General features: G+C 42.2%; 1 protein-coding gene and 1 pseudogene across 3 annotated transcripts; both read left to right on the forward strand.

The window, feature by feature from the left end:
* The first annotated feature begins 915 nt into the window (after nt 1–915).
* On the forward strand, nt 916–10,818 carry LOC108442979 (perforin-1-like). Of its 3 annotated transcripts, XM_037535280.1 has the most exons (7): nt 916–1,094; nt 3,710–3,895; nt 4,736–4,912; nt 6,896–7,057; nt 7,584–7,684; nt 8,761–9,304; nt 9,435–10,818. In XM_037535280.1, the coding sequence occupies exons 6-7, from the start codon at nt 8,772–8,774 to the stop codon at nt 10,618–10,620; spliced, it is 1,719 nt and encodes a 572-aa protein (XP_037391177.1). In that variant the 5' UTR covers nt 916–1,094; nt 3,710–3,895; nt 4,736–4,912; nt 6,896–7,057; nt 7,584–7,684; nt 8,761–8,771; the 3' UTR covers nt 10,621–10,818. The 3 variants fall into 3 exon arrangements, with proteins under 3 accessions (XP_037391177.1, XP_037391178.1, XP_017578814.2); XM_037535281.1 differs by lacking the exons at nt 916–1,094; nt 3,710–3,895; nt 4,736–4,912 and having other exon boundaries at nt 6,647–7,057; XM_017723325.2 differs by lacking the exons at nt 916–1,094; nt 3,710–3,895; nt 4,736–4,912; nt 6,896–7,057; nt 7,584–7,684 and adding an exon at nt 8,590–8,606.
* A 6,954-nt stretch (nt 10,819–17,772) lies between these two features.
* Nucleotides 17,773–19,449, forward strand: LOC108442978 (annotated as a pseudogene).
* The last annotated feature ends 5,953 nt before the right edge of the window (nt 19,450–25,402 follow it).

Below are 25,402 nucleotides of genomic sequence, written 5' to 3' on the forward strand. Positions count from 1 at the left end.
CTCTGCAAGGCCATATAAGAAAAAAACGTGTAAGCATTAATTACGTGTACGAGATTTTAACACAAAGCTAAAACGAGCTGCTACCAGTTCTCTATAAACAGGATTCATCACTTCTAGAATTGGCTATCGAGAACTGGTGTGGTCAACTCTGAAGAAAGCATGACACTGTCTGCTTAGCTATAAGAACCTTGTCCCTACATCTATTTTTGAGCATTTGCATTCAGGCTTTGTTCTGTGTGTAACCCGCTCCCTTGCTGCAAGAATAAAAAGACTTCAAAGACAACCAGTGATCCCAGCCTGTTAATTTAAACAAAGAATTTCTCTTACAACTTGGTCCTTCGTGCCGGATCCCAACATTTCCTTCTTCTCCCAGTTTCAGGGACTTGAACCGCGTGGGGGAGTCTGAAGACAGTGGTTGTGCTTTAAAAAGAGGCCAGGATCCTCTGGGTGGTGGAGGAGTGATGGGATCACCCAGAGACGCTGAGACACTGGAAATTTGAAGGTAAGAAACTTGGTTTCTTACTTCAGTCAGGGACTGAACAGAAAGACCTGGCAGTATCCCGGCCATAAAGACCAGGTGGTATCCTGGCATTAGGTCACCGTACCTAGGAAACAGAGACTAGCCCTTTTCTTTTGCGGGTCTGGGACCCAAGTAGGCCTAAGAAAACTTTGAGTCATCTAGTATTTTTGATCAAAAGAGGTCCAGGACCTCAAAAGATAATATAACACCATTATAATACCATGGGTAATTGCTACAGCTGTTGTGGTAAGAAGGAGCTCGGGCTGACTGGTGATGTGAAGTTAATGTGTTCTAAAGATATAGAAAATGCAAAGTGGTAAAAATGTGGAAGAACAAGTGTGGGTTTTAGGGAAGGTTGAGTGTTCCAGAATGTGAAAATTTACTAAGAGAAAGAGAATAAAAAAACTGAAAAGGCTACTGCATTCGTTCTGACCTCTGATGGGAGGTGAGGAGATCTATTTTCAGGCTGGGGCCGGTGAACATGGAAGAGGCAAAGGATGAGAGCGTGGCCACAACAGGGGGAGAGGAGGATCAGCTCCTCCCACCTCGAGCAGGGACGCCTGCTGGAAGTGCGGTAAGCATGGACATTGGGCTAGACAAGGATGAACCTGTTTGTTTCATGCATGTCGATGCATTTTTACTTAGTTCTAAAGTAAAACCCGAAATTACTTTAGAGATTAAAGGTCAAGAAGCGTCTTTTCTGTGTGACACCAGGGCGTCACACACTGTTGTTCACCCTGATGGCGTCCCACATGTCCAAATCTCTGATGATTCAATCTATGTCAAATCCGCCAATGACAAAGTAAATCAAGCATGACAGTCTATGCCTGTCCGCTTATTTGACCCACGGACTGGTGTATGCAGCCACGACACCCAAATAGTACTTTCGCCCGATGTGCCATTAAATCTCTTGGGGAGAGATATGTTGGTAGACCTGCAGATCGCTGTTGTTCCTATCCAAGATGGGCTGCGAGCCCAGCGGTGTGCAGATCTTGTTTTGGTTTCAGGAGATGATTCATCTCCCCATTACTGGTACTCTTTAGACCTTATCAACATCGGACCCAGCTCTGTCACCCAGGCTCTCGTTGATAAGGCTCGCGAAGTAGGGTATACAACGGCAGAGTACATGAGCCCAAATGATTTACATTGCACAATGTTTTACAAACATACCAGTGGAACAAGACCCCAAATATGAAGAGCGGTTCTTCAAAATTCGTTGTGCTACTGTCAGATTAACCACATTGTGTTGGTCCGGCTGAGAAAGGGGGCGAGGAGGCGGATGCATGTGCTGAGATAAGCGAGATTTATTATGGGCAAATCCAGGGTCATTGTTCAAACAGTCCAGGGCCATAGATCCAACACAGATTGATAGGGGGACAGACATGACGAACACCAGAATACGACAAGGAGAACAGCACAAAGACCAGTACAAACAACACAACCAACACAGCAGATAACAGTTCAGACAACACGTCAAACGAACAGCACGATCGAACACGTCAAACAAAGACCAGTAAAGACAAGGGGCAAACACGGCTTATAAAACAGGGATAACGAGGGACAGGTGAAAACAATCAGGGGCGGAGTCAACAAACAAGGGGGCTGAACCAAAACAAAGGCACATGGACAGGACTGGGAGGGGCCAATCGTGACAATGTGCAGTGCTGTATGCAAACTTCTATCTGTCTCAAAAGAACCAAAACACAGTTGGAGTGATGTAGGTGCCTTTGTCACCAACTGTGAAGGTGCTGGTGATTGGCGAGACTGCATACTCAGGGTCCAACATTCTGATGACACAAATTCTTTCACAAATTGGGTCACACACGGGACCCCGAATATACACCTGGCCAGTCCCACTAATCCAGTAGTAAGTGCCCTGATGGCACAAAGGCCACCGGGTTCGTAGTAGTCACGCATGACAGACTTCTCATAGGCAGAAAACTGCAGAACCACCTGTCTGCACAAGCGGCCAAACTCATTGCTCTGGCAGAAGCATGTAAGCTCGTCAAAGGTAAAGCAGTTGTAATCTGGACAGATAGCCAATTTGCTTTTTCCACTGTCCATACTTTCGCCCAACAGTGGAGGAACCATGGCATGATTACGTCCACAGGGAAACCAATTAACCATAAACAACTAATCTTGGATTTGCTGGATTCCATTCAGTCGCCCAAACGTTTAGCAATCTGCATATGTGCTGTGCACACACGCAACACTGACCCTGTTTCTATAGGAAACCGCAAGGCTGATGAGGAAACAAAGCGAGCTGTACAGCTCACGTCCTTTCCGTCAGTGTTGACACACACACACATACTTACATGTGTAAGTTCTCACTGACATGCAGTGCATCTCTTCTGACACTGAAAAAAAGTGTGGCTCAAACACGTTGCAAAACCCATCTCTTAATATTTTCTGCTGACCTGATGGTAAGCCCATCCTTCCGAAAAATGTATTTAAAAATGTTGTTTTTTTGAGCCATGGCCCTTGCCATTTCACAATAGGAGGGATATTGCATATCATTTTCTCTAGCATGTGAAATATGTGCAAAAAACAACCCACAAGGGAACCTTAGACCCAAAAGAGGCAAGTTCTCATAGCCACGATGGCCTTTCCAACACATATGTATGGAATTAAATCAATTTTATAGAATGAAATAAATGTGAAGGAAAGAAATACTGTCTGGTAATTCTAGATGCCCTCACTAAATGGTTTGAAATATTTCCTTGTGCTAACCCAGACGCACTAACGGTAGCAAAGGCATTAGTAAAAGAAATAATTCCCAGACATGGGATACCTCAGAGAATGTACAGTGATAATGGCACACATGTTGTAAACAGTCTTATCACACACATAGGGAAAGCGCTAAACATGGAACTAAAACACCACTGAGCCTATCAGCCCCAATCGGCAGGATTGGTAGAAAGGTACAATGGTATTATAAAAGCTTAACTGCGAAAAAAAGACAAGAACAGAAACTGGGAAAAGTTGGGTTTACTGCCTTCCACTAGTGACATTAAATATGCACATAATGCCAGGAGAGAGCAGCCTGACTCCCTTTGAAATAATGTATGGGAGACCATATGTTATCCTCAGTTCCAAACGCTCTCAAGAGGAAGTGGAGTAGCAGAAGAGAGTTTAGTAGACTATATGAGAAACATGCTAAATAAACAAAATGTTAACCCTCCCACACAGGGTGACGGAGATCTGAAACCAGAGGCAGAACTGACACTTGGGAACTGGGTCTTCATAAAGGTCACAAAGAAAAAGTCCCGGGCAGATCCTCGGTTGAGGGGATCATTCCAAGTGCTGCTAATGACCCTTACTGCTGTAAAAATTGCTGAACGCCCCTCCTGGATCCATCTCTCTCATTGTAAAAAGGTACGTGAATTCTCTGACCACGGCCAAAACAGAACTGCTTAAAGTCTCTTAGGGACTAGTCCAGCTACAAAGGGGAGTGAAGCCAATAGGGCCACTCGTCTCAACACCGGTGAAGATTATTGATAGGTCCAGAGACTATAGTAAGCAGACTTGACCATGGCCAGACTGATGTTGCACTACCTGATCATTGCCCATGGTTTTCATGCAATTGAAAGTAGAGTTATGGGCAACCTGCTGGGTGCAGATCCCCCAGGGCAACCTAAAGTATCTCTAATGATGGAATTCCAGGACGGTGTCACTGCTGACAGCGACAACTATCAAAAAGGTGTAGTTTACTAACCACACCATTGTGTACACTGACCTGTGGTGGCTGTGTGGAGACAGAAAGTTGAGGGCAGTGTTGCCACAGTTATGGCAAGGTTCCTGCACCCTACGGCATTCTCATCCCTGCCCAAAAACGTTAAGCACCACCGTCACCAGAGGAGTGAGGCTAGTGTAATGGGAACCTTCAATAACTCATTCCCACAGTTGGGATGCTTTGAGGGCTGTCCATGAACAGTTGCAGGCCACCTCGCTTATGGCATGGCAAAATAGGATTGCTTTAGACATGCTGCTGGCTGAAAGGGGTGGTGTATGCAAAATGTTTGGGGATTTCTGTTGTACATTCATACCCAATAACACCTCACCAGATGACAGCTTCACCAGGACCCTTCATGGCCTAGAAGCCCTATCCAAAGAGATGCACGATACCGCTGGAATTGATAACCCACTCACTATTCCTGGATTCCTGGTTTGGGAAGTGGAGTGCTCTTGCCTCTTCTGTTTTAATTTCTGTTGCAGTTGCAGCCGCTTTCATCACCATTTGCGGATGTTGCTTCATTCCGTGTGCGAGAGGACCCTGCGCCTCATCGACTCTGCAGTCACCAAAGTCATGATGCACGAGGCACTCGACCCTGACGATCCAGGCTGCACAGCCTTACTGACTGGACAAGACCCTCAAGATTCTGAACTGTAACAGTGAGAGTGAATGATTTATGAAGCAGTTTATGAAAATCGAATGAAGAGTAAACTGTGGAAAGTAATCCAGATGTACACACTATCAATTTGATTGCATTAATCACTTGTCGGCTCAGTTGCATTAATCATTTAACTGACCTTACTTAAAACCCTCCCATATAGTATCAACAGGAGGGAAATGTTAGTAAAACTGAACTTTATACTCTGTGCCGTAACTGAACTTTATACTCTATACTGTGACCTGTGCTCTGCAAGGCCATATAAGAAAAAACGTGTAAGCATTAATTACGTGTACGATATTTTAACACAAAGCTAAAACGAGCTGCACCAGTTCTCTATAAACAGGATTCATCACTTCTAGAATTGGCTATCGAGAACTGGTGTGGTCAATTCTGAAGAAAGCATGACACTGTCTGCTTAGCTATAAGAACCTTGTCCCTATTCCATTGTTGAGCAATTGCATTCAGGCTTTGTTCTGTGTGTAACCCGCTCCCTTGCTGCAAGAATAAAAAGACTTCAAAGACAACCAGTGATGTTGTGAAGATGATGTAGATGGTGGTTTTAGTGAATGTTGTGAAGATAATGTAGATGGTGATTTTAGTGAATGTTGTGAAGATAATGTAGATGGTGGTTCTAGTATATGTTCTGAAGATGATGTGGATGGAGGTTCTTGTGTATGTTGTGATGATGATATAGATGGTGGTTCTTGAGCATGCTGTGAAGATGATGTGGATGGAGGTTCTTGTGTATGTTGTGAAGATGATATAGATGGTGGTTCTAGTGTATGTTCTGAAGATGATGTGGATGGAGGTTCTTGTGTATGTTGTGAAGATGATGTAGATGGTGGTTGTAGAGTATGCTATGAAGATGATGTGGATGGAGGTTCTAGTGTATATCATGAAGATGATGTAGATGGTGGTTCTAGTGTATGTTGTAGAGATGACATGGATGGAGGCTCTAGTGCATACTGTGAAGATGATGTGGATGGGGGTTTCAGTGCATGTTAAGATGATATAGATGGTGGTTCTACTGTATGTTTTGAAGGGGATGTGGATGGGGGTTCTAATGTATGTTGTGACGATGATGTAGATGGCCGTTCTAGTGTATTTGGGGAGATGATATAGACAGATGTTCTTGTGTACATTGTGAAGATGATGTGGGTGGGCGTTCTAGTGCATGTTGTGAGATTGTCATTGTAGTATATGTTGTGAAGATGATATAGATGGTGGTTCTAGAGTATGCTGTGAAGATGATGTAGACGGATGTTCTAGTGTATGTTGTGAAGATGATGTGGATGGGCGTTCTAGTGTATGTTGTGCCGATGATGTAGATGGCCATTCTAGTGTATTTGGGGAGATGATGTAGACGGATGTTCTAGTGTACGTTGTGAAGATGATGTGGATGGGCGTTCTAGTGTATGTTGTGAAGATGATGTAGATGCTGGTTCTAGTGTGTGAAGATAATGTGGATGGGGGTTTAGTGTATGTTGTGAAGATGATGTGGACAGGGGTTCCTCTGCATGTTAAGATGATATAGATGGCAGTTCTACTGTATGTTGAGACTGTGGTTTCCTAAGTGTGGTACCAAGGCCTGTAGAGAGAATAAATGTATTGGATGTGTTCCTGGATGAATGGAGTTCATATTGTTGTGTCAATTATTTGTGTTATATTTGTTAATGGCACCTGTCCAGGGTGTTTTCCTGCCTTCTGACTGCTGGGATAGGCTTGAGCACCCCCGGCAACCCAGAAGGATAAGTGGCATAGATTTGTTAATGGTCTTTAGTAAAGGCAAAAAAAAAACATTAAGAGATCAGAGTAGGAAAATGGTTTTCTTAGTCTGGCTCCACCCTTTAACCACTCAGCCCCGTCTTGTTTTCCGAGCTCCTCCCTTTTCTAGTGCTGTCTCTTTTGTATAAGTAGCCCTATTGTTTCAGTGATCCTTTGTCTGATCTTGCATTGATCTTGTTATCTTGTGGTTCCCCAGTTCTGCCTCAAACTGCATCTGAAAATGATGTGTCCAAATACGTAGTGCTCATCAAACAGCACACTGCCCTATCCCAAGATTCCACTGGAAGCTAAGAAGAATTCCAGATTGAGGGGTGTCATTTAACAGTGGCGAACAGCAGAGGGGACAGGAGACAAAGGGGTGGGTATTTATTTTTATGTGAAAGATGAGAAAACATATCTAAGACGTAAACATACCATTGCACGTATCCTCACACAATGCAAACTGCTATTCTTATTTAAAGCCAGCTGACCACTAAAGCCCACCACCCAAAATGACACTGTTTTAGTGTCTGTATATAAAAATTGTGCATTTTTGAGTCAAATAACGAACTGCATGATGAAATAAGCAGTTTGCATAAGTCTTACATATCATTGCTTATTGGGGTATATAGGTAATTTGTACTTTATTACGAATTGCTATTTCTCCAAACTGCATTCACATCATTATTGTTGATGTTTACAAAGCAAATCCAATCTAAATGAATATTGTTGACATAATCCAATCTAATTTGCATGAACACAAATAGTGGTGTAACTGTTAAGCAGTCACATGTGCTGACACAGTGTGCTGTGGTGCAGACACTGCAGCTGTACACTCACTTTATGGTGGTTGGTCTTTGGTTCTTGTTGACGTCTTCTTGCTCTTTTTTATTTATTCTTATCAGATTCCTCTTCAAATCTGACTGGCCGGTGAATGAAACAGAGTCATACCTCATATGGACCACAGCTCTGTTTAAAAGAGTAAAGCTCAGCATCACCGGTGAACGTATGTGAAAGAAATGGTGGATGTAATGTGTCCAAGAATATACGGAACTTCGCACTTGCATACTGGCAGTACTTCTTTAATGAATTTAAATGTACTGTATAAGCAGGCAAATTTGGATGCATTCCGTTTTTGGTTTTCCAATGCATTCCATTTTTTTTGCTATGTGACGTGACCTTGGGTTTGTGAAAGGCGCTATATAAATTTCATTTATTATAATTATTATTATTATTATTATACCCGTCATGTAGCGCTGTTGTCTGAAAAAAACTATTTAAATTTAATGTCATGTAAATTTCATGATGAATGGACCAAAAGAAACAGCCCAAAATGACTTGGAAAAACATCTGATTCCATCGATTTACATTGAAAGTAAAGTAGGATTTTTTCCTTCTCCTGTAAAATGATCATTCCGGAGATACGAGGCGATATGTTATCCATTATTATTCATGTGTTTATTTTGTTTGAGTTCTTTTATATAATGTAATTCATGCATATATTCTGGCTACAATGCCCCTCATTCAAGACAGAAACATGCAAGTGAAACTTTAGACATAGACTTGTGAAAAAATTAAATACAAGCTAATAAAAACACATCCAAGCCAAAAGAAAGGCCCATCAAAAAGACGTAAAACCCCCATCACCTTCTTTGGCATAGAATTTTGCTCATGAGGAAAACTCCAAAGTTCAAACTTCATACAAAAAACAGCAAAATGATTCCAAACTTTCTTTAGATTTTTTTTGCAGTTATATATTTTTTTCCAGCTACATATTATTTTTAATGAAGACAGTATTTTACATTGGGCTCCTTTAAGATTAGTCATTATGTAAATGTAGCCACTGTCCCTCCCTCTGCCACTAGTATTTAAGATAAGACATTTGGGCTTGACTCACGTCTCAGATGTAGATGAGACACAAAACACAAGTAAGTAATTGAAAGTAAATTAAATTGAACTCCTTAAACTGAAGGTTGTGTATATGTGTATATGCTATGGGCTGTACCACAAAGAGATTACAGACTACTGTTTATAGGTTAAATCCCATTGATTATTTAAGAATTAACAAAATTATTTTTTTAGACTCTCACAGAATGGGGTGGATGTGTCGTTACCTTGTCAGCTGTTGGATTTGGTGTTCTCTTCTCTCCATGGGGAATGCTGAAGAACAACTGGAACTGGGCAGTCCCAAAAACTGCAGGAATGCTCTCTTCGTTCCTGGGCACAACCTTGGTGGAGAGGGCTTTGACATTGTGAAGATGGAACGGAAAAAGTCTTACATCATCGACATGGAGAAGTGGAACATCGGGAACGGCAGCTGCAAAATGTCCAGGAACGCATACATGAACAACGCAAGGCAGAAGATACCCGTGGCTGTGGTGCACTGGAGGAATTCCGCAAAGTGTTCAATGAAGGTTTCCAGCCAGGTTTATGACTCGAGTGAAGCTCTTGTGAAAGAATCGACTTCATCGATCTCAAACAACTGGAAGAATGGACTTGATTTGGGGTTTACAGGTTCAATGATGGTAGGAGGCACTTATTCCCGCGAAGCCCGGTTCAGCATGAAGAAGTCAAAGGAGGACAAGTTCAGTTTCACCAAACACGCTGTCGAATGCAACTTCTACAGGTGAGCCATGTTTTGCTGTGAAATCAATTTAAATGGTATAATCAATAAATACGCCTATAATAAATGTGGCATAGGCACTCTTCACTGTGTACAACTCACAAATATGAATACCTTCCGAATTCTTTCACAGCTACAAAATAAAATCCTCACCACCGCTGCATCGCGAGTTTCTTCGGGCTGTGCGGTCTCTTCCTCCAAACTACAATCCACATGCCTATCAACACATAATCGACATGTATGGCACGCACTATACCGAAGGAGTGGTGTTGGGTGGGAAGATGAAAGCAGTAACAGCCATCCGAAGCTGCAAGGCAGCAATGAATGGACTTTCGGACACAGCGGTCAAAGACTGTTTGGACGTGGAAGCATCAGGCACATACAAGAGTGCTACTTTAAGTGCAGAGGCCCGAGAGTGTCAAAGGTTAAAGAGGACCATAGGAAGAGATGGAAAATTCAGCTCAATGTTTAATGAGCGACAGACAGAGATTGTAGGAGGGAACATCAATGGTGAAGATCTCCTTTTCTCCAGAGCCTCACATCCATATGCTCTACATCGGTGGCTGAACTCCCTGAAGACCATCCCAGATGTGGTGACATACACCCTTAGACCCCTACATTCATTGCTGAACAATAGACACCCTGCCAGGAAGGGGCTAAAGAAGGCAGTAGAAAAATACATCCTTCAAAACGCCTTAAGAAAAGTTTGCTCTAGGTCCTGTAAGATAGGGCATCGCAATAATCCAAGAGATCGCTGTGCCTGCATTTGTCATGCAAGTCAAAATATACGATCCAACTGCTGTCCCTCTGGAACAGGGCTAGCCACACTGAAGGTCTTCAACCTCCGCGCCAAAGGTTTATATGGAGATTTCTGGACTAAAACAGACGGTTTCGTACTAGTCAAATACGGTCATACAGTAAAACGCACTGCAGTAATTACAAACAACGATAATCCCCACTGGAGAGAGTCATTTGAGTATGGTCCTATCAAACTGTCGAACAGCAAAACAATCAATTTCGAAGTCTATGACGAAGACACTTACTGGAACACTGACTTTCTTGGAAAGTGCTCCTTTCCTCTTACCAGTGGATATGTGAGTAAAGCGTGCTACTTCAGGTACGGGACCTTCTTCTTCTCGTATATCGCAAAATGTGCTCCTAGCCTGCAGGGCCCAAAGTGTGCCGATTACAGTCCTTCTCCGATGGCCACCCCTCTGGCCAAAATATTCCACTCCAGAAATGGAATTCTGGTTAAGGATATGTGGAAACTCCATACGGCCCAGAATTACTCTGATACCGTCTACTTTGAGGATAATTAGTGATAAAAATCCTGCATGACATTTATGCTACTAAGCAGCTTAACTAGTAGCTTAGCTTGACCTGCTTTGCAAATAAAAATCTTGTTTAAAAAGGAATAAAAAGGATATTACCTGGTTTCATATTTCATCTTTTGCTTGCTGAATGTTTGACTGCCTTGCAAGTTGTACTTTGAGTTGATTAAAGCATTCACAAAGACAGACCTGAGTGATTTGTATTTCTTCAAATAAGGTTAATTATGTGCACAGTTTAAAACATTTGTACAAACTACTATCACACTGCTCTGATCTATTCACCAGATTCCACATGCTAAATATATATACACTCACTGGCCACTTTATTAGGTATATCTGTTCAGTTGCTTGTTAACAAATATCTACTCAGCCAATCACACGGCTGCAAACTAGGGTTTACAGAGAACGGTCCGAAAATCCAGTGAAATATCCAGTGAGCGGTCAGTTGTGTGGACGAAAATGCCTTGTTGATGTGAGAGGTCAGAGGAGAATGGGCAGACTGGTTCCAGATGATAGAAAGACAGCAGGAACTCAAATAACCAACCAGAATCTCTGAGGAACGTTTCCAACACCTTGTTGAAAGTCTGCCATGAAGAATTAAGACAGTTCTGAAGGCAAAAGGGGGTCCAGCCTTTTACTAGCAAGGTGTACCTAATAAAGTGAGTTTGCATGTAATTGAAAGGATATGATGTAAACAGAGTCGTACCTATTAAAGTGGCTAAACTGGTAACTTTATATGAGAAGGAAAACACTTTAATTTTAATGGAAGTCAATGGAACCAGATTTTTTTCCAAGTCATTTTGGTCATTTCTTTTGGTCCATTCATCATGATATTAACCTTTTAAGGGCAACATATAAAAACATAAAAAATGGAGGTTTTCTTCTGACAGCAGTGAGATATATTCACTATGCATATATTGCCCTTTTACACAGAGAGAGACAGAGTGAGAGAGAGAGAGAGAGAGACAGCGAGGCAGAGCCAGCAGGTGAGAGGTTGCCCCAGGCCCCACTCTTCAGAGGAAAATGTCCATAAACAAGTGGAAAATTATGCAGCGGAGTGGCAGCTCTAGCAATAATATTGAGAAAGACTGAGGTGTAATGCCAATGGACCAGTAGGCCACCATCTGGAAACATCTGGAAACAGAAAAAACAACTTAAACCAGCATCAATTTTAAGATGTTCAAGCTGGTTTAGCAGCTAGATGACAACCTTAGTCAAGCTTGGTCAGACCAGCACAACACACACTATCACACCACCACCACGTCAGTGTTACTGCAGTGCTGAGAATGACCCACCACCCAAACAGCACCTGCTCTGTGAGGGTCCATGGGGGACCTGACCACTGAAGAACAGGGTAACAGAGTATCAGAGAAACAGATGGACTACAGTCTGTAACTGTATGTAGTGGATTTTTTTGGCTCAGTTTGCTTCGTCGTAACGGGAGTTACAGCAGGATATTCAGGGCCTCTCTTGAGAGAGAACCTCCCTGTATGATAGTGAACTCATCATTCATCGTTTATGATGAATTTGAACTGTGACTATTATGCCTTCACATATATTAAAAAAATATGCCACACGAGGGCATTTAAGTTGTGTTTTTAGCTTATTGATTCACAAAACTTTGAGCATTTAAGCATTATTTTTAATGGTCCAATTATAAAATTGGGTGGACCTAGGCCTGTTAGCCCCAGCAATACCTGGGTACTCTTAACTAACTCTTGCCTGATCTACATTCTATATTCTCCATAATTGTACTGAATACTGCCCTCATTAGAGTAGGCTGACCAGTTCCCCTGCACCCTGGAAAATTTTTATGTTGTCACTCTTCATTAAATCACCTAGTGTGACACAACATTATTTTATGGGTAATTTAAGCAAAAAGATATGTTTTTATATACAAACCCAGTTCCAAAAAAGTTGAAACAACATGTAAAATGCCAATAAAAACAGAAAGCAGTGATGGGCAATTCTGATTCACCTGTGTTACACTGAAAATGATACACAGCATAATAATATGACAGAAGCTGGCTTTTTAACTTTACACTGGTAACAATCTAGATGGTCCATCAACATCCACTGCTTCCATGATCTGAAAGGTTGGCTTGTAAGACCATAATACTCATTTCCGCTGTGTAACAGTCCATTTCAGATGAGCTAGAGCCCAGAGAAATTGGCAGCGTTTCTGGATATTGTTGATTTATGACTCACACTGTGCATAGTCCAATTTGCATTTGTGAATGCAGTGACAAACAGTGCTTATTGACACCACTTGTCCATGTGGTGATATCAGAGAACTTGGAGAGAGGAGAATTACCATCCTGCAATGTCTTCTGGGTTTCTCAAATGCTAGAGGGCGCTCTCAAGTGACTCCAAAATGAATGCGTTGATATGGAGCATTTGAGCAAAATCATAGATTATAAATGCTTAAACATTTTTAGTGTAAAAGAATACAATAATTTCCTGAACACAGAGCAGCATGAAACATTTCAAAACCGCTGTTATATTTTTAAGAGCCTTTAAGAGTTATAGGATTTTAAATCGGCACCTCATGTACGTCAGTGAGTGCAAACAGCCAATGAGCTGCTCCGCTCTAGCAGTAAAGTCCGCCTCCTGCTGCCCAAAACCCAAAGGAAACATATTAGTAAGATTTCTCAGTAAAATGTTTAGTGAAATACATCCTTCCACTTTCTAATTTTCTTCTGATTAGAAACTATTTTAAATTTTATCTTAAACTTTAATTCATGTTTTAGTGGTTTAGCGCCATTTACTCCCATTCATTGAGGACTCGCTCATGGGCGCCCCCTGCTGTTTAGCAGTCCTTTTTTTTGTTTTTGATATAATGGGGGGAATAGGAAGTGGGCAGGCTCTGGTGATATCTATCATAGAAGCATGCCAGTTTTTAATGCAGTGCCAGCTGAAGGGCCGAAGGCTTTTAGCACACAGAGCTTTGTAAGGATTCCCTGAATGCCTTCTTCCCTTCCTTCTTTTCCTTGCGTCCTTCCCTTCCTTCCCCTCCTTGCCTCCTTCCCTCCCTTGTCTGTTTCCCTTCCTTCCTTGCTTCCTTCCCTTCTTGCTCATCCTTCCTGTCATTGCCTTCTTCCCTTCCTTCCCTTCCTTGCCTCCTTCCCTCCCTTGTCTGTTTCCCTTCCTTCCTTGCTTCCTTCCCTTCTTGCTCATCCTTCCTGTCATTGCCTTCTTCCCTTCCTTCTTTCCCTTGCCTCCTTCCCTTCCTTCCCTTCCTTGCCTTTCCTTTCTTGCCTCCTTCCCTACCTTGCCTCCTTCCCTCCCTTGCCCCGTTTCCTAGATTGGATTTAGATTGGAAAGGCTGACCACATAAAATTTACAGGCTGTGGTGTTCATTTGAAAACCTGTATCATGATAAAAACAGCTATTAAAATTATGTTTTTTTTAAACAATTTATGATATTCCTTGTCTTAAATTGTTCCTGCTCCAACTTGTTTTGTAATGTGTGGCAGGCATCCGTTTTAGAATGAGTATATGTTTACAAAAACACAATGAAGTTAATAAGATAAAGTATGAACTATGATTTTGTGTTCACTGTTTTTATTGGCATCTACTCTCAACTTGTTTGGAACTGAGGTTGCGTTATGTTTCAAATAATTGGTTTAATATGAAATTGACGAGTAGTGCTGATGTGGTACCAGATCAAATTCGAGTATGTCAAAAGTTTGATGTTGATACAACTTATTTTTTAGTAATATTTGAGATGGAATTTCAGTGGCTAAAAACTGGAAAATGACAATATTGCAAAAAAAAAAATGTGAAAATAAATGTGAATCCAAAAGGCTCCCATGAACACAGACAGCAAATAAGACGTTTTCAGAATTGCTCTCGATAATACTATATATTATACATTAAACATCAAAGCACAACAGAATATCAGAGTGGTACAGCTGCTTCATCATGTCATCTCATGGACTCTACTGGTCTTCATTTGTTAGCTGGACTTAAAACTTGACGGGCAAGAAAACAAGGCAAATGAACTGGTCTCTCCAAATCTTCAATACTTCTGTTCTGGCATCCAGGTGGTATCCGGATCAAACACCCTCAACTGGCTCCTCTCCATGTGGAAAAGTAGCCACTCTACTCTGAGCTCCTCCCGGATGACCAAGCAAGCAAGCAAGCAAAGTTTATTTATACAGTGCTTTTTACAACAGGTGTTGTCTTAAAGCAAGTTTACAGAAAAATCAGCATTACAGAAAGAAAATCCAGGTCCGAGCCCCCATGAGCGTCGCCAGTGGCGCCAGTAGCAAGGAAAAACTCCCTAAGAGCGGGAGGAAGAAACCTTGAGAGGAACCAAGACTCAGAAGGGGAACACGTCCTCCTCTGGTCAACACCGGACAGCAAACAGTGTTAGTATAAAGTATTATAGTATTATAGTACAAAGCAGGAAAAACAGGTGGGCACTGGTTAATTAGATTAGTTTATGATCAGCAGAATCTGAGGGTGAGGACTGCACAGCGCTGTACAGCATGAAGCTCAGTGGTGGTCAAGCCGGTCCAGAAGGCTGGTGAGCAGTGGCGCCTGATCAGGGCAGAAGAGGCAACAGCATCAGATGCACAGGATGGGCAGACCGAGTTCCTCACCCTATCAAGTAGAGTGTAGCCCACCACGCTGCAAAGAAAGCTCATTTCTGCCTCTTGTATACGTGATCTCATTCCTTTGGTCATTACCCACAGCTCATGGTCAGGATGTAGACTGACCGGTTAACAGAGAGCTTCACCTTATGGCTGAGCTCCCTCTTCACCACTTTAGTGGCCCGGAAGACTAACAGACCAATCACATGCGTTCACGTGACACTACTCAGCCAATCAGATCTATCCATTACGAATGCTAATGAGACTAGGGACAGTGACGCCACACAGGGGAGGGACAAGGAGAGAAACAGCAGTCAGAGAAGAAAGTGAGTCAGAGGGAAGTTATTCCACATGACGTGATCTAAAAAGAGGAAACTGACAGTAAATGTTGGTGAAATCTGACCGAACTGGACTTTATTTGATCTGATGTTCAGTAAATGTTGTTGAAATCTGACCAAACTGGACTTTATTTGATCCGATGTTCAGTAAATGTTGTTGAAATCTGACCGAACTGGACTTTATTTGATCTGCTGTTCAGTAAATGTTGGTGAAATCTGACCGAACTGGACTTTATTTGATCTGATGTTCAGTAAATGTTGTTGAAATCTGACCGAACTGGACTTTATTTGATCTGCTGTTCAGTAAATGTTGGTGAAATCTGACCGAACTGGACTTTATTTGATCTGATGTTCAGTAAATGTTGTTGAAATCTGACCGAACTGGACTTTATTTGATCTGATGTTCAGTAAATGTTGTTGAAATCTGACCGAACTGGACTTTATTTGATCTGATGTTCAATAAATGTTGGTGAAATCTGACCGAACTGGACTTTATTTGATCTGATGTTCAGTAAATGTTGGTGAAATCTGACCGAACTGGACTTTATTTGATCTGATGTTCAGTAAATGTTGTTGAAATCTGACCGAACTGGACTTTATTTGATCTGATGTTCAGTAAATGTTGTTGAAATCTGACCGAACTGGACTTTATTTGATCTGATGTTCAATAAATGTTGGTGAAATCCGACCGAACTGGACTTTATTTGATCTGATGTTCAGTAAATGTTGTTGAAATCTGACTGAACTGGACTTTATTTGATCTGATGTTCAGTAAATGTTGTTGAAATCTGACCGAACTGGACTTTATTTGATCTGATGGTCAGTAAATGTTGTTGAAATCTGACTGAACTGGACTTTATTTGATCTGATGTTCAGTAAATGTTGTTGAAATCTGACCGAACTGGACTTTATTTGATCTGATGGTCAGTAAATGTTGTTGAAATCTGACTGAACTGGACTTTATTTGATCTGATGTTCAGTAAATGTTGAAATCTGACCGAACTGGACTTTATTTGATCTGATGTTCAGTAAATGTTGGTGAAATCTGACCGAACTGGACTTTATTTGATCTGATGTTCAGTAAATGTTGGTGAAATCTAACCGAACTGGACTTTATTTGATCCGATGTTCAGTAAATGTTGGTGAAATCTGACCGAACTGGACTTTATTTGATCTGATGTTCAGTAAATGTTGGTGAAATCTGACCGAACTGGACTTTATTTGATCTGATGTTCAGTAAATGTTGGTGAAATCTAACCGAACTGGACATTATTTGATCTGATGTTCAGTAAATGTTGGTGAAATCTGACCGAACTGGACTTTATTTGATCTGTTGTTCAGTAAATGTTGGTGAAATCTGACCGAACTGGACTTTATTTGATCTGTTGTTCAGTAAATGTTGGTGAAATCTGACCGAACTGGACTTTATTTGATCTGATATTCAGTAAATGTTGTTGAAATCTGACCGAAGTGGACTTTATTTGATCTGATATTCTCGGCTACTTCAGTAAACAGTATATGGCACTGAGTCAGGATGTAAATTAGACAACTTTAAAGGGGCCTTATTGAATTTTTATTAAAGACCCTTGCCTCATGGGAACGTTGACTTTTTTCCTCAGAATACTTTTCATTTGGCTCTGGAGAAAGAAAACATGCAAAGGAACTTTTAAGAAGCCAGAAAAAAGGTCTTAGGCCTTTTGGTGAAAGGTGCCCATGACTGTTTACATTGCCAGGAGAACTAAAATCTGGTGAGGAAAACTAAAACATAAACAGACTGTAAAATGTGCAGTGAGACAAAATGATTCCAGGTACTTTTCAGATCTATTATTTTAATTAATAAAGAGTTTCACCTTGGGGTCTGTTCTGATTAGTCACTGTGAAAATGTATTGTCTTTTTGTCACTGGTTGAAGAACGAACATATGACATTAATGTACCTGACCACCACGGCAAGTCCCTCCTTCTTCCACTAGCATTAAATGTGTGATGTGTGGTTTGACATTTCTCACATTTCAGAGCCACCTCAGATACAAGTAAGTTGTGATGGAACCTACTGAAGATTGCATTTGAAATCCGTATATTAATTAATGTTGTGTATAAATATAGTCTGGGCTGCATTATAGACCACAAAGAGTTTGCTATTTTTAATAGATTTATTTCCATTGATTATTAAGAAATGACTAAAGGATTTTTTTCTATTATCAGAATGGGGTTGATGTGTCGTTACCTTGTCAGCTGCTGGACTTGGTGTTCTCTTCTCTCCATTGTAAATGCTGAAGAACAACTGGAACTGGGCAGTCCCAAAGACTGTGAGAATGCCGACTTCATTCCTGGCCACAACCTTGGTGGAGAGGGCTTTGACGTTGTGAAGATGGAGCGAAAAGGGTCCTATGTCGTCGACTTGGAAAAGTGGGATATTGGGAATGGCAGCTGCAAAATGTCCAGGAACGCATACATGAACAATGCAAAGCAGAAGATGCCTGTGGCTGTGGTGTTCCGGAGAACACTCCCAAAGTGCTCGATGAAGGTTTCCAGCCAGATTTATGACTCGAGTGAAGCTCTTGTGCATGATTCTACCTCGTTGATCTCAAACAACTGGAAAGTTGGATTGATGTGGAGTCTAAGGCTTCAGTTTCGGTAGGAGGCACTCATCCCCGTGAATCCCAGTTCGGTATGAAGAAGTCAAAGGAGGACAAGTTCAGTTTCACCAAGCATGTTGTCAAATGCAGCTTTTACAGGTGAGCCATTCTGCTGTGAAATCATTTTAAATGGTATAATAAATAAATTATTGTTGCATAGGTTTCACTGTGTACTGATCACAAATACAATTGCCTTTAAAATTCCTCCACAGCTCCTATCAAAGCATAATCGACATGTTTGGCACGCACTTTACCACAGGAGTGGTGTTGGGTGGGAAGATGAAAGCAGTAACAGCCATCAACACCTGCAAGTCAGCAATGAGTGGACACAGTGGTCAAAGACTGTTTGGACGTGGAAGCATCAGGCACATACAAGAGTTCAAACACTGTCAAGCCCTAAAGAAGAACATGAGTACAAATGAAAAATTCAGGGCAAAACATCAATGGTGAAGATCTCCTTTTCACCAGAGCCTCACATCCAAATGCTCTAAAACAGTGGCTGGATTCCCTGAAGACCATCCCAGATGTGGTGACAAACACCCTTAAACCCCTACATTCACTGCTGAACAATAGACACCCTGCCAAGAAGGGGCTAAAGAAGGCAGTAGAAAATTATATCCTTCAAAATGCCTTAAAAAAGGTTTGCTCTGGGTAGATAGGGCATCGCAATAATGCAAGAGATCGCTGTGCCTGCGTTTGTGAAAGAAGTCAAAATATATTGTCCAACTGCTGTCCTGCTGAAAATGGTCTAGCCACATTGAAGGTCTTCAATCTCCATGCCAATGGTTTTTATGGAGACCGCTGGACTGAAACAGATGGTTCTGTAGAGGTCAGTTATGGCGACACGGTCAGACGTACTGCAGTAATTAATGATAATAACAGTCCCCATTGGAGGGAATCATTTGAGTTTGGTCCTGTCAAGCTGTCCATCAGCAAAAAACTCTCTTTCAAAGTATATGATGCAGATACTTACTGGAACAGTGACCTTCTTGGACATTGCTCCTTTGACCTGAGAAGTGGACAAGTTACTGACACATGTGTCTTCCAGTACGGCACCTTCTTTTTCTCCTGTATAGTAAAATGTGCTCCTAGTCTGCAGGGCCCAAAGTGTGCTGATCAGTCCTTCTCTGATGGACACCCATCTGGCCAAAATACTCCACTCCAGAAACGGCATTCTGGCTAAAGATGTGTGGAAACTCCACACGGCCCAGAATTACTCCAATAGCCTCTATTTCAAAGGTTAGAAGTACTACAAATCTTATTCAGGAGTTATGAATCTGAACAACAACAAAAAAGTTTGGTCTCACATTTTAAGCACTGCTTGCTGAATGTTTGCTGTATTTTGGTTGAAGTAAATCATCCACAAAGACAAACCTGAGTGAATTGTCTTCTTCAGGTAAGGTTAATTATAAACACAGTGTAAAACATGTAAACACTGGGTACATCTTTAATTTAACATTTGTGTTATATCACTTCTTTAGAGAATTTTCCAAATGAATATTTTTCTGATTTAGCTGATAAGTGACAGCTTTTAATGGTTTCAACAAATCAGTAAGCAAGTAGATAAACTAACTTAATATGTTAGAGCTTTTCCCTTTGATTTCTTTAAAAGTTGAAGTTATGTGTGTGTAAATTTGTAGACAATCTTTTACAGAACAAAGAGTCAGTATTTTTCCACTCAGCATTGACAGCTTTGAACAGCTGAAGGACCTTGCCGAGCTAGTGTGTGTTAGGGTTAGGGTTATACTCTATAGCAGGAGTAATTAATTAAAAGAAGGTCCAGTCAAAGAACATTTCCTCAAGGGAAGGTCCAGAACATCATGATGTCTAACTGACATCATGATTCAGTGCCAACAGAGGTGGACGAAGTACACAAACCCTGTACTGGAGTAGAGACCCCCAAGGTAAAATAACACTCCAGTAAAAGTCCTCCTCCCTTTAGACCTCCACTGGAGTAAAAGTACTTAAAAGTACTAAAGTATTTCCCTTCAAATGTACTTAAGTATAAAGTAAAAGTACTAAAAGAGTAATTCTGGCTCTGATGTCCTGTTATCATTTTTATAACCAGACTGGCTTCATGAACTCATTTCAGGTGAAAGTCCTCCAGCGTCTCTCTTGGTAAACCAGTCTTTTAATAGAAGGTCATTAATTAGTGACGCTGACGTCTATTAAAATGATCAGAAGCACAAAACACTGAAGGTAAACAGGTTCCATCAGGGAGAACCGAGTGGCTCTGAAATCACTTTTTACACACAAGCAAAGTTTCAGTTTCAGATTTATTTACAACTTAGTTCCAAGTTTAAGTTGAATAAAAACTGGCTTTAAACTCAGGATCACAGATGAGCTCCTTTACTATGTTGATCTGTAGGCGTCTGTTCATAAACATAAACCAGCCCAAACTCATTTACTATAAAATGAAATGGTGTTTGTAGAAATTCAGAAAAAAGCCGCGTCAGTCTCGACTGCATATGTGGACATATTTCTATATTGAGCTCTATTTACACAAAGTTAGGTTAGTTCATCATTTATGTTGAACAGACTCTCCCAAAGTTTTACGCTGCTGCGCTGACGTTGAACCGCGTGCTGCACTGGGTCGGTATGACCAACAGGTCAAAACCGGCTCTAAACAAAGTGACCGCTGGGCCCTGATTGGTGCTCTGGCTTTTCGCTTCTTTCGTTTCGACATGTTACGTTTTTATACACACAGAAACCAAAAGGAACCACAGATTTCTCAAAATGTAGGAGGAAAAAGTCGGATATTAGACTCTGAAATGTAGTGGAGTGAAAGGAAAAAGTCGCCCAGAACGGAGAAACTTCAGTACAGATACACCAAAAATACTAAAGTACAGAAACTAATTACATTTACTCAGATACTCAGTTACTCAGTTACTGCCCACCACTGAGTGCCATACACTCTTTATTGAAGTAGCCTAGTAGGAATATCAGCATCTTATACAGTCAACAACTGAATGTCGAATAAAAAAAAATTACAATTCATTCAAATTTCAACGACATTTACTGTCAATTTTCTCTTTTTAGAGCACGACATAAAATGAAAACGTGAAATAACTTCCCTCTGACTTACTTTCTTCTCTGAGTGCTGTGTCTTGCCTTGTCCCTCCCCTGTGTGGCACCACTCAGTCGAATCTCAGTGCTCATCGTAATGCACAGATCTGATTGGCTGAATAGCATCATGTGTGATATTTACAACACATATGATTGGTCTGTGAGTTTCCGGGCTGCTAAAGCTACCGTAAAGGCTAGAAAAGCTAAGCTGATTAAAATAGGACCACCTGGTCGAAATTTAATAATTCTCCTTAGTTTTTGATTACAGGTCCAGATCCACAAAGGACAGCGTCTGGGTCTGGACTCGCACCCAACTAGTAACCTATTAGTAACCTCTGCTCTATAGGGTTTAAACCTGGACTCTGAGAAGGCCAGAAGCATTATTTCCCCTAGCCAGTAACCAAAACTACATATGGCAGTGCACTCTGACCTATCGAGCTAGACAGAGTAAACATCTATTTGGTGCAGACAGGGCCGGATTAAAAGAATGGGCTGAAAGGGCTGCAGTCCCGGGCCTCGCCACTAGGGGGGCCTCCGGTCGCTGAATGTCAAATGACAAAAATTAATAGAAAAAAAAAAAACGAAACAAGCGAAAATGTCGGGCCAAAGGAAACACGAGAGCGGAGCAAAAAAACGAAAATTACAATCAATAAAAAAGGAAAGAGCGACAGAATTATTACAGAAAACACCCAAATTAACCAACATGTGGAGTAGTCAGCCTGCTGTAGCAGCTACCACCAGCAAAGAGGCAACTGTCAGTGATGGACAGCAGCCAACCACCGCTAGCCAACTAACCAGCCCAACTAGCCAGTCTGCTAGCAATAGTGCTACAATCTCTGAGGAAACAAGTGATGGAGAAGAACCAGTGGGTAATGTAGCAGATGAGCCTGTTGATTCTGAGGCAGGGGCGAAAATAGATATATCAACAGATATTGCATGCTGGGGAGAAGTTAATGAGGAGATGCGAAGCTATTGGGTCGGAAAGGGAATTGAAGCACCCACACAATGTCAACATAAAGATGCCGATTTTTCGGCTTCTGAAAGGAGCTATAAAAATCAGAAGCGATGTCTGAGCAAAACATTGTTCAGTCGCTCGCTCAGAAATGGAGAGAAGGTGGCAAGAGAATGGTTGTCTTACTCCCCATCTACTGGAAATGTGTTTTGTTTTTTTTGCAAACTATTCAGTAACGATTCAGTAATGATATTAAAGCTACCCTTGAATTGAAATGAATTGAATTGAAGTGAATTGAATTGAAATCATAATACCAGTTCACTTTAAACGGTAGTCTGTCATAGATTGGTACTGTGTACGCTGATGTGTCAGTGGGTTTGTGTGAGGTCATGCGTCAGAACATCATATGAAGGGCCTCATCCTGGTAATTAGCCCCGGGCCTCAGGAAGTGTTAATCTGGCCCTGGGTGCAGACGTACAGGCGCGCCCCTCTTACCTGTTTGAAACACCAGGTGGTACAGACAATCTTTTGTAAAGCAAAGTTAAAAGTGTTCAGGTAAAATACCACAACTAAAGCACCTCCTCTTACATAAAAGACAAACTAAGTTTAAATAAGCACAGATAAAATACCTAAAACAAAGCACACTCCCAACACAAGAGATTCTTCTTCTTCTTCTTCTTTCGGCTGCTCCCTTTAGGGGTCGCCACAGCGGATCATCTGCCTCCATCTTGCCCTATCCACTGCCTCCTCTACTTTCACACCAACCATCTCCATGTCCACCTTCACTACATCCATAAACCTTCTCTGAGGTCTACCTCTTCTCCTTCTACCCGGCAGCTCCATCTCCAACATTCTTTGCCCAATATATCCACTATTCCTCCTCAACACATGTCCAAACCATCTCAACCTGGCCTCTCTGGCTTTATCTCCAAACTGCTCCACCTTCACCGTCCCTCTGATCTGCTCATTTCTAATCTTGTCCAGCCTCGTCACTCCCAATGAAGATCTCAGCATCTTCATCTCCGCCACCTCCAGCTCAGCCTCCTGTCTTTTAGACAGAGCCACAGTCTCCAAACCATCCATCATAGCAGGACGCACTGCTGTCTTGTGAACCTTCCCTTTCACTCTTGCTGCTATCCTTCTGTCACACATCAGCCCTGACACCCGTCTCCACCCACTCCATCCTGCCTGCACCCTCTTCTTCACCTCTTTTCTACAATGTCCATTGCTCTGGATGGTTGACCCAAGATATTTGAAGTCATCCACCTTTACGACCTCTACTCCTTGCATCTTCACCTTTCCACCTGCCTCCCTCTCATTCACACACATGTATTCCGTCTTGTCTCTACTGACCTTCATTCCTCTCCTCTCCAGTGCAAACCTCCACCTCTCCAGATTCTCCTCCACCTGCTCTCTACTCTCACCACAGATTACAATGTCATCTGCAAGCATCATGGTCCATGGAGCCTCCTGCCTGACCTCATCTGTCAACCTTTCCATCACCATTGCAAACAAGAAGGGGCTCCAAGCTGATCCCTGATGTAGCCACACCTTCACCTTGAAACCATTTGTCACTCCAACTGCACACCTCACCACTGCCTCACTATCCTCATACATGTCCTGCACCACCCTAACATACTTTTCAGCTACACCTGACTTCCTCATACAGTACCACAGTTCCTGTCTTGGCACCCTATCATCTGCCTTCTCTAGATCCACAAAGACACAATGCAGCTCCTTCTGACCTTCTCTGTACTTCTCTACCAACCCTCTCAACGCAAAAACTGCATCTGTGGTGCTCTTTCTGGGCATGAAACCAAACTGCTGCTCACTGATCTGGACCTCTCGCCTTAGCCTTGCTTCAACAACTCTTTCCCATACCTTCATGGTGTGGCTCATCAACTTTATACCTCTGTAGTTACTTTCTTAAAAAGTGGGACCACCACCCCGGTCTGCCATTCCAGGGGGACCGCCCCAGATATCCATATGATGTTGCAGAGGCGTGTCAGCCAATACAGCCCTACAACATCCAGAGCCCTCAGGAATTCCAGGTGGATCTCTGCCATCAAGGAGTTTTCCAACCACCTTGGCTACCTCAGCCTGAGTGATGGACAGACCCCCGCTCGGATCTCCAAGCTCTGCATCCTCTGGGGAAGGATTGTTGGTGGGATTGAGAAGATCCTTGAAGTATTCCTTCCACCAATGGGTTCAGGTTTTGCTGCCATGACAGGCACCTACGACCTTGCGGCCACAGCTCCGATCCACTGCATCGACAATGGGGGTGCGGAACAGGGCCCACTCGGACTCAATGTCATCGGCCTCCCTTGGTATGCGGTCGAAGCTTTGTCGGATGTGAGAGTTGAAGATCTTTCTGGTAGGTTCATCTGCCAGACCTTCCCAACAAACCCTTATAACTCGTTTGGGTCTGCCAGGTCTGTCCGGTATTTTCACCCGCCAGCCGATACAACTCACCACTAGGTGGTGATCGGTTGACAGCTCTGATCCTTTCTTCACCGGGGTGTCCAAAACACATGGTCGCAAATCCAATGACACAACTATGAAGTCGATCAATGAACTGTGGCCTACGGTGTCCTGATGCCATGTGCACTTATGCACACCTTTGTGTTTGAACATGGTGTTTGTTATGGACAGACTGTGGTGAGCACAGAACTCCAATAACAAAACATCACTCGGGTTCAGATTGGGGAGGCTGTTCCTCCCAACCACGCCCTTCAGGTCTCATTGTCATTGCCCATGTGAGCGTTGAAGTCACCCAGCAAGACAATGGAGTCCCCACAGGGGGCATGTTCCAGTACCCCCTCCAGCGTCTCCAAGAAGGCCAGGTATTCCAAACTGCCGTTCAGTGCATAAGCACAGACAACAGTCAGAGCCCATCCCCGACCCGAAGGCACCACCACCCGATCCACATCTTCAATTCCTTGTAAAGCAGAGTTAAAAGTGCGCAGGGGAAATATCAAACTACAAGACTTTTCCACCAGAATATATCGCTGTGGTTGGAAGAAAACCTCGTAAGTATCTTGTTTTTTCAATTTTTGACATAAGTTGAAGATGCCTGTTGCCCTTTATATTGTCTTTAAATTTCATGATGAATGGACCAAAAGAAACGGCCCAAAATGACTTGGAAAGACGTCTGGTTCCATTGACTTCCATTAAAAGTA

Source organism: Pygocentrus nattereri, chromosome 27 (assembly GCF_015220715.1).
Source record: "Pygocentrus nattereri isolate fPygNat1 chromosome 27, fPygNat1.pri, whole genome shotgun sequence".
Taxonomy (NCBI): domain Eukaryota; kingdom Metazoa; phylum Chordata; class Actinopteri; order Characiformes; family Serrasalmidae; genus Pygocentrus; species Pygocentrus nattereri.